This window comes from Charadrius vociferus, unplaced genomic scaffold (genome assembly GCF_000708025.1).
Source record: "Charadrius vociferus isolate BGI_N301 unplaced genomic scaffold, ASM70802v2 scaffold650, whole genome shotgun sequence".
Lineage (NCBI taxonomy): Eukaryota > Metazoa > Chordata > Aves > Charadriiformes > Charadriidae > Charadrius > Charadrius vociferus.
In genome coordinates this window covers 5,406,339-5,422,254 of record NW_009646736.1, presented here as the reverse complement: position 1 = coordinate 5,422,254, position 15,916 = coordinate 5,406,339, and the positions used below count along the sequence as shown (strand labels likewise).

The 15,916-nt window shown below is 37.1% G+C and overlaps 1 protein-coding gene across 1 annotated transcript in view; it reads right to left on the bottom strand.

The window, feature by feature from the left end:
• RASA2 (RAS p21 protein activator 2) overlaps positions 1-15,842 on the bottom strand; it is a 49,586-nt gene extending 33,744 nt beyond the window's left edge. The window contains exons 1-7 of the mRNA XM_009890342.1: positions 15,696-15,842; positions 14,705-14,739; positions 11,355-11,409; positions 10,789-10,903; positions 9,433-9,538; positions 3,866-3,969; positions 2,728-2,822 (exon numbers count right to left, since the gene is read on the bottom strand). Of these exons, the coding sequence (XP_009888644.1) occupies positions 2,728-2,822; positions 3,866-3,969; positions 9,433-9,538; positions 10,789-10,903; positions 11,355-11,409; positions 14,705-14,739; positions 15,696-15,842 (657 nt within the window). The remainder of the gene's footprint in view (positions 1-2,727; positions 2,823-3,865; positions 3,970-9,432; positions 9,539-10,788; positions 10,904-11,354; positions 11,410-14,704; positions 14,740-15,695) is intronic.
• Positions 15,843-15,916: the final 74 nt, after the last annotated feature.

The window sequence follows — 15,916 nt, the reverse complement described above, 5'->3', positions numbered from 1 at the left end:
TTTTCAAGAACCAGTCGACAAAGGAAACAGTTTTAAGAAAACAAGACGAATATTCATTCATAATATTGTGACCAGCAGCAAACAAAAAAAAAAAACAGCTAAGATCAAAACAAGGAGAGCATATGCTTTCTAAAAATCAAATTTTTACACGCTTTCAATGGCTGGGGAGAGGCTACTCTCCTCCCATACACACTTGAAAGGAAATACCCATTGCCCTTCTTTCACCAAAAGCTTATCTTAACTCAAGCACATACTGCTTTTACTCTGCTGAACTTTAATCACCTCCACTTCAGATTACCTGTATGTAACAAAGCTGTGGAACCAGAACAGAAAAGCCTACAGCCTCTGCATTAGGAGTGCATTGTGACCCTAGAGAAGTCCTACATTTATGACAAGTGAGGAGGTTTTAGAAAATGACTGGTCTGTTTATTTGCCTGCCTCCCCAAATCAGTTTTATTTTGTAGGAATAGGCAAGTTTAATTCTTGGTAATTAAAGACACAAAATAACAAAATGTTATATTTAGTATACTTTTAAGCCTTTCTAGAAATTGCAAAAGTTATTACCACTCAGATGTCTTCCAGCGATACTTCCATTTGTCCTACCACGGTAGATCTGACAATTTCCCATACAGACTATAAGAATCTATGAATCTAAGAATCTATCCAAGATACATTTATTAGTAAAGATGACAGCCAGTGCCAAAGCACTTATGACTTGGTATGGATTTTGTACATCTACAAGCTGTATACCACAATATTCAATATGCACCTCCACCAATAATGTACCCTGCTCATTATACCAAAATTAGCCTGTATGAAAAATAGATCACTGGTACACAGAAAGTACAGCTTTCTTGAAACAAATTAAGATTTAAGGAAGAAAAACCAACACAAACCCCAACCAAGCAAATTGCAATGTGTCCTGCATATAGCCAAGGAACACAAAATATTTCTAAGCCATCCTATTGCCTTGCACTCATCAAATTCTGGAAATTACTCATGTGGTGGGAATTAGAGGAAAAATGTCAACTACATGCATGGTGACGGCCATATGAAGAGCAGCACATCTGAAAATCTTTTTTCCCCCAAGCTTATCTAGCTTTATAAACATTCGTGCACTTTTTCTGTACATAGTTTGTGAAAGCCTGCTATTTTCAGCCATGTCCCAACAAAAATCTTGGGACTCTCAGAGGAATACATTTCAGTACGGTATGGTTCATCCAAACCAATGATATTTCAGCCAAATCTGGCAGATTGGAACTGGTCTCAGCTTTGTTACAAATTTCATGGGAAAAGGAAGCAGGACAGAGGAGAAACCTACCCAAATACCCTAACTCAGAAAGATTCACATGAAGAGTGCAAACCTCATTAGGTCATCCTTTAACGGAAATCTCATGCAGGAGAGTGCTTTACACATGTCCCAGCAATAAAGAAGTATCAATAAGAGCTTACATTCCGTTGTGAGCTACAAAGCCATGGAAAATTAAAAAAATTTTATTTCTATTATGTAAGAAATTGCTAAATTCTATTAATGGAATATTACAATTGAGTTTTCATACTTTCTCATGTAGTATTATGACAAAAAGTAATCTTTCATTCAATACATTTTTATGACTGAGAAAAACCATGGCAAGCACTGCAATATTTAAGTCAAAGCAGAAATTGCACTTCAGTTTATACCTGGAAAGGACTTTCTAGAACATTCAGAGTGATTAGATGGAAGAATTGGAAGAAGAATGAGACAACTTGCTGTTGGACTAGATGATCTGTAGGTTACTTCCAACTGAACTATTCTATTATATTCCATCCTAACTGAACGAGGACAGATTTTCAACAGATGAGAGAAAGTGGTATTCACATTCTGAAAATCTGTCTTCACGTAAAGCAATCACGTGCCCTCCTATACATCCAACAGCTGCATACTAAAACTTATGGCTCAGAGATGATTAATCCTGGAAAATAATGTGGGTTTGGGGTTTTTTTGAGAATTCTGAACACTTTCACCTCTTGTAAAAGTAGACAGGATTCTCCCTACACAAAGGGACTTCCAAGTTACTTGAAAAATACAAACGCTGCCAAATTCAAGAGTTTTGCCCTTAGGCAAATCTGAAAAAACTATTGAAATCTAATAAATTGTTTATCACAGCAACAAATCAAAACGATAGTTGCTACAACTTCTAGAGCCATCTCGTTTTTACATATTACTAGAACAAAGCTGTCAGAAGAACTTGAACCACAGACCAAAATACAAATCTGAAGTGCAAGTTATTTGATACAGAATGCTTAAAGTATTTCAAAATAAGATAAATGAGAACAGCACAAGTACCGCCAGTTTTGTAGACTTCAACTATTTCCTGTCACATAATCAGTCGTCATTTCAGGTAACACCAAAACTGACTAAAAAAATGATTCAGTAGTTTCCTAAAACATTCACCTGTCTCAAGTACATAGCTCCTCTTGAGAAGACTTTAGACATCAAAAGACTGTTAAGATGTTTCCCAAACAGTTGCTTCAAGTATTCTGCCAGTTTTAAGTATCACGAGGAATGATACAGCAAATTTAGAAACATAGAATACACATTATTCTCTAATCAAGCTGAAAGACACAAGTGTCTCACAAGAATTAAGACAGACGCTAACCTCTATCTGCTACAGCTCAATATAAACTTCCACCATTACACGCACTTACCTATATTTTTAAAATGTAAATGTGCAATTTAATAGTTACCTGAACCTCTGAATTAGAATCAACAGGTTGAAGCATAAACCAGTTCTCTTTTCCTGTGTAGTTGCATAAATCTTCTTTTTTGATTGACACCTTTCCTGGGGGAGGCAGGCAGGGAGAGACAAGCATAGATATCACTTTCATCCAAATAGGACAAATATTTAAAGAGATTTGAAGTTTGATTTTTGTTTAAACTCTCTTTCTTTTAGTTTTGTTTTGGTTTTTTTATTTTTTTTAAGCTTATTATGCTATATGAAAAGCTTATGGAAACAAGGAACATTAAGCATAAGTAAAGCAGTAAAATAGTTTATATAAAGCCAAATCAAGTTCATTACAATGTGTTATCTCGGATATCTCCAATAACAAGATTAGGTAAAATAAAGAACACTTGTGGCTGGAAATAACATAAAAAAGGTTTGAGAGAACGGTAACAGTGTTGAATTATGTTTAGGGCACTGAAGGTAGACGCCTTTTACTCTTCTGATTGCCACTTGGAAAGCTGTTATTATACCAAATTATCTGGCATACTGGTGCAAATTATTTCCTTCCTCAATTCAAGTAACGTGAAGGCTTCTTCCACAGCAGACTGTTAGAGCTTTATGGCAACTGTATTCAAATAGCAGTTGCTATAGAGCCATTATGCAGTGGGGAAAAAAACAAAACACCAATAAATCCACCTCCTGTGATTTTTCTCCTAAACTACTTAAGTTGTTGCAAAATGCTTTACAAGTGACTACGTTACAGGTTGCACTTACAGAGGGGAAAAAAAAAATATCTAGAAATAGTGTTAAGAACTATTCCACAATTGCAGTTACTAAACAATTCATTGCTTAAGACCTATGGGTAGTAACAATTATTCAAATATTCCAACGAAACAGAAGTGGAGAAAAAACAAACAGAATTAAAAAAAGAAGTATTGAGACCATAAGACTATAAAATGTCATATTAGCCTAAAAAATAAAACATATTTTAATATAATAAAGCAAGGAAACAATATCCTGCTTTTCAAACTTTAAAGGAACATTTAGTTTAAGTGCACTATACACTAAGCTTTGAAAAATGCAACACTTTAATACTGCAGATAATGATACTGAAAATAACCAAATGTTATGCAAGATGTAGACAGTATCCCAGAACCTACCTATACGCAGGTCTTTTTGTAAAACACTTTTATCATAAATGTAGAAGGACAACCACTGGAATGTTCTTGGAATCTCAAAGTAAAACTCTTCTCCAAAATAAGGACTGAAAAAAAAAGACTGAAAGTTAAAACAGAAAAACACTTTATGTAATTTATACAGAAGACAAACATAAAAATGCTACATGTTTGCTGCAGTCCCAGAGCTTGGCCCTTAGCACTATACTTCTCTATCAAAGCCATCCACAACCATTTCATTACAAGAACATACAATAACACTGCAAGTTAAAAATTCATGAGAATGCCTTACATATGTTCAAGAAAATAATTAAAAAAAAAAAATGAGAGCGCACACACAGGAAGTGTTGTCTCCTCTGCTATTTCAATTCTATTTGTCTTGAAGTTGGTTCTCTACCCACCCCAAATGACTTCCTGAGACACTCACAAGTTTTATGTTTCTCTTTTTTCATTCAGCATGTGATTAAATTACACCAAAACACAATTCATTAATTACTTCAGTAACTGACATTTGTTTAGCTCTAACTTCCATGTCAAATTTTATGCTCAAAGATTCAGATCTGTAAAAAGCAGCCGTAAGCATTAGCAACTATAAAACAGAACAATGAAAAAGAGAAAGGTTGATCTCAATGCACGCGTTCTCCCGCATGCTGCAATGGTCACCACATTTCTCCATCTATTGAAGTTCAATATAAGGTTTACAGTTCACCCTACTCAACTGCCATTTGCACAGCCCCCTGGGTAAACAGACTCTGGGTTCCTCGAGGTTAGACGTCTCACACGATGAGTTGGTATTTTCACTCAAGGAATTCATACTTCCACTAAACTGAAGGAGTACTTATTGATGCAATCATAGCCAGTAGTCAAAACGCTGTATTTCAAAAGACTGCATAAAATTACAACGGTATTAGTGTCACTGCAAGTTATGAATTCTGAAAATTAAGTGGATCCGCAAAAAAACCAACTGCTATTTTGGAACTACTGGATTCTTAAACTTAAAATACTTTCAATTACAATGCATTAACATCAACAGAGAATTAAACTAATTCAGCTTCATGAAACTAATTTTAGCCTCTGCTTGCTTTCTACAGAAAAGTACTCTGATGACAGTTATACCCAACCCAGAAACAGGGTTTTTTTCTTTATTTCCCAGTAAAGTACCTTTCTGACACTGTATTATTACTGTACTTCATTAAACTAATACAAATATGATTATGTTTGGAATGATCAGTTCATATTATTACCTACCCAAAAGGATACCAGGAAGAATAGGATATCATCCCTCTCTTCCCTCCATCATAATTATAGAAAAAGCCATCAAATGCATAAGGACTAATGGTCCATTAAATAAGTTAAAAAATAAGAGGAGAGCTGGTAACTAATTTAAAAAGTGGGAAAGAACACAGGTGAAAAAAATCTAGTATTCCAAATTTCTAGAACTGATTTTTAGAAACAAGAGCTTTAACTGCAGGAATTCATTATGAGGAATTTCACAAGTGAAAATGTTCCTTTTGTTCAAACACAGACCTTTTACCATAGGCTTCAAAGCACATGAATCAGTATTAGCCTTTGCACTACACTCAATTTAAGAATTCTAGGCTGAAAAATTTGGCTGTGGTTTTTCTGCTCCCCACTTTTTACATTTTTATTTTTTTTTTTAGATTTCAAAGCCAACGGATTCAGCTTTGATTTTGAGGGTTGGGTTCTTCTTGTCACCACCACCACTGAAGGTATAAATTCATGAGCACTACCTTTAGCAGCAGTGCAGCCCTAAGGAGCCTCAATTTCCTTATTACTCTCCCTGCTCACTTTAATTGTATTGACACAATAACTCAGACCAAAAAAGATGAAACAAAGGCTTATTTTAAACTCAGGTCAATTCCGTGATTTGGCTCCCCTAATAGCTACACAAACAATAGTCACACCAATACAAAGAGATATTACAGAGGAAAGAGTGAACAGTGGGCGAAGTAGCTGGCACCGGTATCAAGGGGAACTCTGCTACTAACTCAGCCTCAATCAGACATCCTAAGAGGAACACTAGATTACAACATACGTCAACAACTGCCAAGTGTTAAGTCCCTGTTCTTGCTGGATCTATATAACACTATGCATCCAATCATAATCAGATATTTAGGCTGGGATGGAGACTATTAGCAGAGATTTCCTATTTAGCAGCCATATCCTACAGCTAAAGAGAGCCAACTTCACAACTGTCTGTCCGTCCCCCATCCCCCCCAAATGATCAGCCACTGACAATCATTATTTTGACCTCAACCTTACACGAAGACTCAGATTTTGCAGGAAAGAGCAGGTCAGTAACATAAGCACAAATAGAAGGTAATGCACTGTTTTATTCATATTGATACATTTTGCCTTACCTAGATTAACACCTTATTAATCAGTTGTTGATAATTCTTTAGCAAAGTATGAGGCCCAGAGAGAAACTTTAAGGTGGAGAACACAAAGGATTAGTAAAGAAATTCTTAGGTGAATACAGAACTGGCTGAAGGGGTACAATAGGTTATACCAATGAGGAATAATTAAAATGGAGAACTTCCTCAACCTGTTCCTCAGGGATTCAGTGACTTTAGTACTTTCATTTGTGACTTTGATGCAAGAACTTTAAAGACTGTGACGGATACAAAATTAGAAGATAGTGCTAATTCAAAGGAAGACCAGACTGTCATACAGGAAGAACTGGATTATAGTAATACAGGAGATTAAATTTAAACATGTGACATACTCCTTTGCCCTTCTCTTCCTTGTTACATTACGCTGGCAGTTCTATGACGGACCCTGATCAATGCCCCTAGATCTGTCATTTGATAAAAGCAACAGTTATATCAACCAGAGAATTAATTTTTGCTATAACCTTGCATTCACACAAAGTTCAGTTTTAAAAAAAAGAAACTGAATTTAGTTTAAATAAAAAAAAAAAAACGCAACACACATTCCACAACCCCTCCCCAATTCCTCAGATTTGACCATAGATATTTGAGGAGGCTCACGGATGTTCTTTAAACTTTCCAAGGGACAATAATTTTCTTTCTTCAGAACCCACAGAAATCCCACACCACATCAGGAAATATTTCTTGAGTCATTAGTCAAAATATCCTTCTTTCACTTCAGTAGTAATTGATGTTTTTCTAACTTTGAAAAGTCATTTGCTTCACATCTGCACTCTAACAATAGTCCCAGTGCTGGTGGAAACCCAAACCTATTTGCTCATTTTAAAAATATACTTCTTCATTAGTTCTCAGTCACTGTAGTCAAAGGTAATTTGCATTCCAGTGGTAAATACCTTCACAGATGTTTAACTAGCAGATATTCGTAGGATACAACTTAGATTACAGCTAGTATAAATTTGCAACCCAGAATACGTTGACAAAAAACAGACTGTGAATTACACGTGTAAGAAAAAGCAAGTAATATAAAACAAAACAATTAAATTCAAAGTTATATTTATGACTAAAATTATACTGCACTACACCTTACGGAAAAGCAGTTTATAAAGTTTTCAGACATAATTGATCAGAGCTTTCATCTTCCCTTCCAGTACCTCTAGCTAAGTATGGTGTTCTAGGGTTAACACAGTAATAAGCAACAAGATGGTATAATTAAGTTTCCGGAACAAGTGTCAGCCTTCATAACTGGATACACACTAGTAATCCAGTGTAAGCATCTAACTCTCGTTGCTGCTAATAAAGGATGACTTATTTTATTACATTTCACTAGTTTGTATGGAACCCGACTCATGCTGTAAATCTAACTTAGCACAGCCATGATTCAGAGGATGAAGGAGTTCCTTGTGTAGTCAATGGAGACAAAGGCACCGATGGGCAAAGAACAATTCAAAGAACGCTGCCTTCTAACTGCTGATAAAATGTTCTCAACTTAGAAATATTAATTTCGTATCACCTGAAACATTCTCAGTTTGAGAAGGAGGTGTGCATCACTGGAGACCTCCCCCCTTAAATTGTTCTTTTGTTATAGTGAGATTTTTCTTCCTTTCCTCCATAAAGTACTAATGGCATTTTTTTCGTTTAGTCAAGTTTCAGTTAAAACTTCAGTACTATTTAAAAAAAATTTGAAGTATCTAAGGCATTTTATCAAATATTTTACTATGCAATTAATACTTCTTTTATTATCAGGTGATTAAAGTATATAAATTTAGTAATTCTTAAACAGTACATAATGAAAAAGTCCGCATAACCATTAAATGTAATGGGTCTTGTTTCTAAGCACAGTAGTAACTTTTAGGGTTTCAACTATTAATAAGTCAAAAATTGGACAGCAAAGTCTTTCTTTATAAAAGATACGCTGGGTTCCCTTTTACCAATCAAACTACTGTCTATTTGAAGGAGAAATTTTAAGTTTCTGCTTTATCAATACAGTATCTTTAACATTTGTCTCTGAAGGATTACTCAGTTGAGTTTGTTTTGGTAATCAATCTCAATTGCAGCTAGTTAAAGTCTGAAAATTTTCTGTATCTGACTACAGCAGTTACAGATCAGGAGTACAAGCAAAATATTTGTTCCTGATTGCATGCATGCGGTGTTTGCTTTTCATGCAGAAGCATAAGGAGGCTTTAAAACAATGTTTTGAAAAAGTAAAATTCCCAATTTAAATTAGTCATATAAGCAGTATGATGTTCCTCACCTGGAAACATCTAGGAAGACAGCTCAAAGAACAAACACTAATTATTAAACCACTGGAAAGAAAAAGAATTAGGAAAACCTCCAAGAGTTTGAACAGGCTTTCTGGGTTTTAAGAGGAAGGTTTAACATCTCCTCCAGGTAACTGAAAATGTCAGTCTGATATTCTGAACAACGCAGCTGCAACAATGCTTCAGTATAGGTTATCAGGGAACCTAAAGAATTTTGAGACACAAAAGCACCTACACTACTGCAGCTATGTCACCACGACTTTTTTGTTTGATTGTTTTTAAGGCTCTGAGGCAGCAGCGGAATCTACAGCTAAGTGCTGCTCAGGGAGGCAAAGCAAGCCATTCTGTGCGAGTACTGGTTACAGTTCCCAAAACAAGAATTTCGGGAGCGCATGAGGCCTATTCAGGGGGACATCCCCAGCACACAATACCCTTATACATGGAAGGGTTCCGGTTCCTTCATTCCAGAAACAGGTTTTACAAGGCAGACGCTAAAAGCAGAATTCCACCAATACAGACCAACTGCACGTCAGAAGTAGGAAACGACATGGAGAGCAAGTATCAAGCAGATTTCTTTCCCTTGGAAAGAAGCTGGTAAGAAAAAGAATGTTATGCTGCCCAATGGAACAGAATAAAGTAATAGTGAAATATGTTTTAGCATGATTCATTTTAAAACACTGTACAACTCACAAGCCTCAACTTTGTCTTCTTTCAACTACTCTGACAATTTACACATGGCTGTAACATTTCTGAGTAGCTGCCACAAGTCAGCTCTCATTTTAAAGAGGTACAAGCAAAAGCCCATGCACATCGATACGTATCTTGGTTTTATTCTGAACTGAGGCAGTCTTGCTTATCATCTCCATCTAAAAATTCAGCTTACCTTAAAGATTTTTCAACTACTTGTGTACGAAAAACTTCTTCTTGGTCCAAGTTTATGGTACAGAAAAAGTCTCTCATTTTGTTGGGTACTAAGTGTTTGGCGTCATCTGTAAACAAACAAACAAAAAAAGACTGTAAATATTGAAGGGCAAAACCCCCACAAAATATTAGGCACAATAATTTTACGGTTTTAATGTGTGTTCAAGATTTACTTTTCCATTCAGTTAGCATGCATTTCCATGTTCATTTTCAATTCATAAGATCCAACAGTGTACAGAAACTGTTGCATCCAGCTTCACGCGAAAGGAGAGTCAACAGGAAGAGGAGAGCACAGTGACTCATGAACCGCTTCCTCCAGCACCTGCACTTTCCCTTCAGAGGTCTCATCTCGGGCTTGACCCTGCGTAGCTTGCTAAATCCGAGAAGCTCGCAGCCTGAGGTGATATGGCATTAGGTCATAAGACTTAGACATGATCTGGCTGAGTTATTGTTCACTTGCTATTTTCTCCCCAAATGTTTTGGCTAAAGGAAGCTGATCAATACCAGCTTACCCATCAAATCTTTATTTCATTTTCCACAATGAACAGCTGATTTTAAGTTGACTGATATACTTTCAAAGGTTCAACTATGAGTACTGTTTATTTTTCCCTGTCTGGTCCAGTAGAAGGCGGAAAATCACCTGCTGACTAAATGCAACATGGATAAGAACAAGTAGAAAAGGAAGTTTCTAATATGACAGGATGATTGTCAACACAGGAATACAAAGGTTTACTGGGTATTGAGTCTAGGCCACTGCAACAACACACGCTGGACATCTGGCAGCCCTTTTCAGAACTGGCAGCCCTTTTCAGAAATGGTTCTTCTAAGTAGTTACAGCTAAAACCAGTTCCCAATGCTCAAATTGGAAAGCTCTTCCAAAATCTGAATGCTCCAGGCATCTACATTTATTTACAACAACACTGTCCTTTGGCTTAAACACTTGTTTCCCCCCCGGAAGATTTCTTCCCCTCTGAATGTCTTTCAAGACAGCAAACAGACCCTTTTCACCTTTTATTCTACTAAAAGAAACAAGACCAGCTCCTCTGGTACTCTCTCCTGGGAAGCTCCTAATCGCCTGGCAGCCACTCTCTGTCCCTCTTCCACTTTAATGGTTATCCTAAACACAGGCAACCAGAATTAGAATTGTATTCTCCATGAGGTCTTAACCAGGACCTTTTACAGGAGCATCGATCCTTACCAGCTACTGGAAAAAACTCTACCAATGAAATGTGGAATTAACATTATCTAAACTTTATATAAGGTATTAAAAAGTAATAGGATGAAAACTACATTTAAGTATTGAGTTTTAATTACTTACGTCTGAATAACGTAACACCTCCACTTTCAAAGACCACAGCTTGAAACCAGATTTCAAGTGTCACACATTTTTTAAAAACTGCAGATATGAAGCACGGTGGAGTAAGCTTTATTGTCTATGCGGTTAAGATGCAAAATCAGACTGTACTTTTTTCTCTCTCTCTCTTCCCCTCCGCCCTGTTTTTGGGGGTTTTTTTGTTAAATAGATTATTACAGTCTTGAAAGTCAAGTCAGTAATGGCTGGCATTGGAAAGGCTACCACAACTCTATCTGAGCAGAGAATGGGACAGTTTAACAGGAACAGAGACTGAACTTCATGCATGATGTTTTCCAAGTTAGGGATATGTAGGCTGATGGAGAGCATGAACAGACACTTAAGTAACTTCTACAGTTAAAACATGTGCTCTCAGAAGCATCAATGAGCTTTTCATCAACCTGGGTGTGGGAGAGGAGGAAGTATACATATTATTTTTAAACACCACACTTAACGTTGACAGATTGAGAGACATGAACAGAACCGGTTTTTAATACCATTAGACTCCAAAAGGAGACTAAACTCAAAATTACCCTTAAGTGAGATATTGCAGAAGAACCGAGAAAAGCATCAGTGATTGAACATTGCCTTAAAAAAGAAAAAGATATCTATTTTAATAAAACATATGAAAGAAAATACAAAAATTAATTCATGAAAGAGGCTAGTAATCCCCAGAGAGCTTCTGATACTGTAGGTTGTAATTAATAAGCATGAACTGTATGTCAGTTGTTCCCAGTAAGAATCTTTATTTTTAGTTAATACTCTGTAGCTTCACTATCCTATTTTTACATAAAATATTTAAGATATAACATCACTTAATCAGCACTTTAAATGCGCTGTACAGTGGACTTTGAAGGAAATGACAATTATTATAGTTTCATGTTTTCTTAAAAGACTAAAAATTAAATATATCTACATAACTCACAATTTTTATGTCTACTATACTGCAGTTTTTCAGTATTAAAAGAAACTTTCTACACAAGGGAATAGCAGAAATACAAGTTTTGATTTTCTAATGAGATAAAAACCTTTACTTCGTAGGCCAAGTGTTTTGCTTTAAGACACCAAACAAATTTATTGAGGTTTTAGGGAGGCAGGGGGGATGATTCTCAGTTCCGAGTTAAACACATCCTCAGAGCGCTTGTCAGGAGAAGTACAGAGAATGAGATTTCACATCTTTCCAAACACCTGTTAATATCTGTGACTGTGGGAGACTTTTCAGCCACATAGTGATCCAACTCTTCCAAGCAGCTTATTTTCTTTAAAAAAAAAAAAAAGCACAAGTCTTTGATTGTTTACACTAAGTCTTACTCTTTCCTCAAAAACCTAAGGCTACAATGGTTATATAAAAATCATGTATGAACACCACAACCAGATATCTGCTTAAGTGTTTAGATTTTCAGTGCATTCATTAAGTATGGAATTCTGCATTCTGAAGACCGCATGTTTCACTGTTCAAAGGATGCAAAGGAAAAAAGGTAAGAAGTGAGAGAAGTATAAAGAGGAAATGTTCACCAGTGTTTTCCAGGGGTTTGTTTAGAAAGTTTAGGTAGTATGAATGGTTGATCAGAAACACCAAATAAAGTTGTTTTGGGGAAAAGAGAGAAATTAAACCAATCATAGATCTAACTGTGGAACTGCATTTCAAGCCTCTTCACAGAGGCTGTCATTTAAAACTATACAGTGTGATAATTAAACTTTCAGTTCAAATGGTGAAATGTGCAAGTGATGAAACAGCGGCTGTAACGCTTACTTATTTTGTATTGACCATATCAATTCACAAGTTTCAGTCGCCAGACTAACAGAAATTATTTTAACACGACACATTTAGTAGCCTAATTCAACCATGAAACCAGGAAATGCATCACTACAATAATAAACATCAACCTTTTTATTTTGAAAAGATAGAAGTTCACAATTGCAATTAGTTACCTGCCTTTTAAACTAAAATTCTTTATTGCCACTCAGCTACTTTGGGAAAACAGAAAAACAAAAAAGTCATTTAAAAAAAACCCTACCTACACTTTGGCCAATTATGCATATTGGTTTGGATTTTAAAATATGTAGAAAATATTGTTTAGGTTCACTATATAAATACCTAGTAAAACCTCCCTTCAAAATAAGATTAGATCAAACCTAAACGAAAGGGAAAAGCTGCAACACTAACAAAAACTCAAGTGCGAGAGCAACAGAAATTCAGGTGGACAACATTTAATAAATTCAAATTCTCCACATTAAAGTAATGTGATGAGTTCGTAATAAAAGAGTTAGTAATAACAGCAATGGAGCAACCTACCAAATTTAACAGTTCTGTCAAACTCCCTTGCCTGCACATCATTTGTTAAACGTAGACACTACACGAAAACACCAAGTCAAAGCTTGGTCACTGCTAACAGTGCATCAGAAACTAAACAAAAGCAGGAGGTGGGATAGATAAATGCTACTCACAATATCCTCTGTCAAGTGAAAGTGCGCAATTAGTGTACATCCTCTGACAGGGACCCAGAACAAAGAAATGTAGAAGATATTTACGCACACGAACTCTAAAGTCTTCGCTTCACAGGACTAAATATATTATATAGGTACAATTAAATCCACTCCAGGAGTGCAGCACAATCTGAGACAGCCACGCAGTGTTAACAACTCAGTGCAAGAAGTACGAAAAAGAATGAGTCCCAAATTTTGTCAAATGACCTCTGAGACAACAGAGACATTTTCCAAGTGTTCCATTAAGACAGGTTTCAGTAAACACACCCAAAAATGAAAGCAACTAAAAATCACTTACCACCTAAAAACATACTACTGTATGTCATAAAATGAAAACAGAAGCTAGTTATACAGCTTAAAACACCACACTAAGATATGTCTAAAACTATGATATCCACGTACCTTCGTAAAGCATTTTTGTCATTACTATGACACATAAAATAGTGCCACCAATAAAAAACAGTTGTCATAAAGAAAACACAGACCTTCAGTGGAGTTCTGGTAGAAACTTGCTAAAGTGTAATATCACATTTTCAAAAAAAATATTATGGGGTTTTAAACTGACAAGACCAGTTCATCTTGCCTCTTAGTTGAAAACCGAAGGCAGGAGGCTCGCTGCAAACACTGGCATCCCACAAAACAGAGTGCCAGGGAATACAAATGTGTTCCCACTCCATTTTTTCACCGCTAGGTATGTAATAGCCACTTCAGCCACCTTTAAGTATATGCCTCAATTCTAAATCTGTTGTGATGATTTGTAGAACATCACTAACTTTAAATTTTACCATCTATTTGTGTATTGTAAAACAACGGTGTGTAAGTAGGAACAGACTGCAGATGGTGTTTTCTATACATGCAGAATTACACAGAACTGACATTACCTCATTAAAACTACCACGTTCTCTCATGCAACACACAAAATGAGTCAGTGTCCAGCCCTGTAGTAGTTGAAATGCCAACAAAGCTTAGGGACCGAAACACAGTGCACTTCTAATAAACATACTACAAGGAGTTCTTGCAGGCTATGAACAACTTTCCAAAGCGAGGTCTGCTACTGATAATCCCTCCAGATCAACGGGGATTACATTATTACTTTTGTTTATTATTGTTCATCCAGAGGGTTTTCCCCTAAAAAAACACGTTAGTGAAATACAAGCAAGAACTGAAAATAAAACAGTATGGGCTGTGCAAAGAAGGCAAAAGAGCATCTAGGGATTTGCAGATCCGCAAGCTTCCACAGCATATTTAACTCATAACTTTTTTTTTTCCAAATGTTTTTGTTTTGTTAGAAGAAATAAGTAGGTTTACAAAGTGATTTTCGCACTATTTCCAAGATTCATCTTTTATTCCAGCTATTACTTCCACTCATTTCCAAATGGGCTCCTACAGTTCTTACAGGTCATCTTTGGCCACCAGCTCTTTATGTATTCCCTAAGAAGAAGGGAATACATAAACAGTCCTCAGTTTACCATTACTTTTGCCAGGTAACTGAACATTCAAAGATACAAGACAACTGCCGGTTCAATCCAGAACACAGAAATGGGACAATAAAACTAGTTTCAACATGAATCTTGAGACATTTTGGGTTTTGTCTTTTAATGCGTAATGGAAAGCAAAATTTTATCAGGTTCAAATACCACAAAACGTAAAACGCTTTGAATGTTGTGTTGTCCAGTGTTGACAAAAACCTTATGATAGAAGTTAGGAAGCAGAATGGTGTCAATAAGTAAGTCGGCTTCAGTATTTAATGCCTTAGCCCCAAAACTAATAGCATTCTTTTTTTACTGGCAAGCTGGCACGTATTATTTGTGTGATAACTGCTAACGACATGAGCACGTTCAGCCTCCTCCACTCAACAGGCAGTCGCTCTCTATGGCCGACACCAGAGCCAGACTACCTTCACTGTACTTGGCCCAAGTTTTCATGACCCGCTCTTCTATTTACTGAGGACATCTCCAAGCCTGCACCGCCTGACGATACCTAGGCAAACACGGCTCCATTCCTCCACCAAACCTAATCCTTCAAAAGAGCCTCACAACCGGTTCTCAATCCCAGCGCCATACCCGATTCAACTCGTTTTGCTTCATTCTCAAAAACAAAAAAAAAAAAAAAGGAGGAGATGGGCTGCGTGAGAAAGGAAACAAACGGGCCGCGGCTGAATGGGGCGAGTGTGCTGCGCTGCCCCCCCGGGAACCGCCGCACATCCTGTCTCCCCCCGCGCTTTGAAGTCCTCCCGCGCCGCACGGCGCTATCGCTCTTCCTCCCCGGCCCCTCCTCCCCACCTCATCCTCCGGTTTCCCACGTTACCGAGCGCACAGGTATTTTTAGTCAGCACTTCCTAACCACCAAAATAAAGTCGCCGGCCTCCCGCTCTGCCTCCCTCTCACTCGCACACGCGCTGCACAAAGAAACCGGCGCATTAATGACCGTTTCCAGAACAGCCCTCTACCACCAACTTCCTGCACATCAATAATTTCGCAATTTCTGCTCGACAAACACACTCCGATGCCCGAGGTACGGACGGGAGGGGGCATTTCTCTTCGCCCGCTCACTCAAGGAAAACCTCGGACCAACGGATGCTTCGCAGCCGCCCCGGGGCTCCAACGGC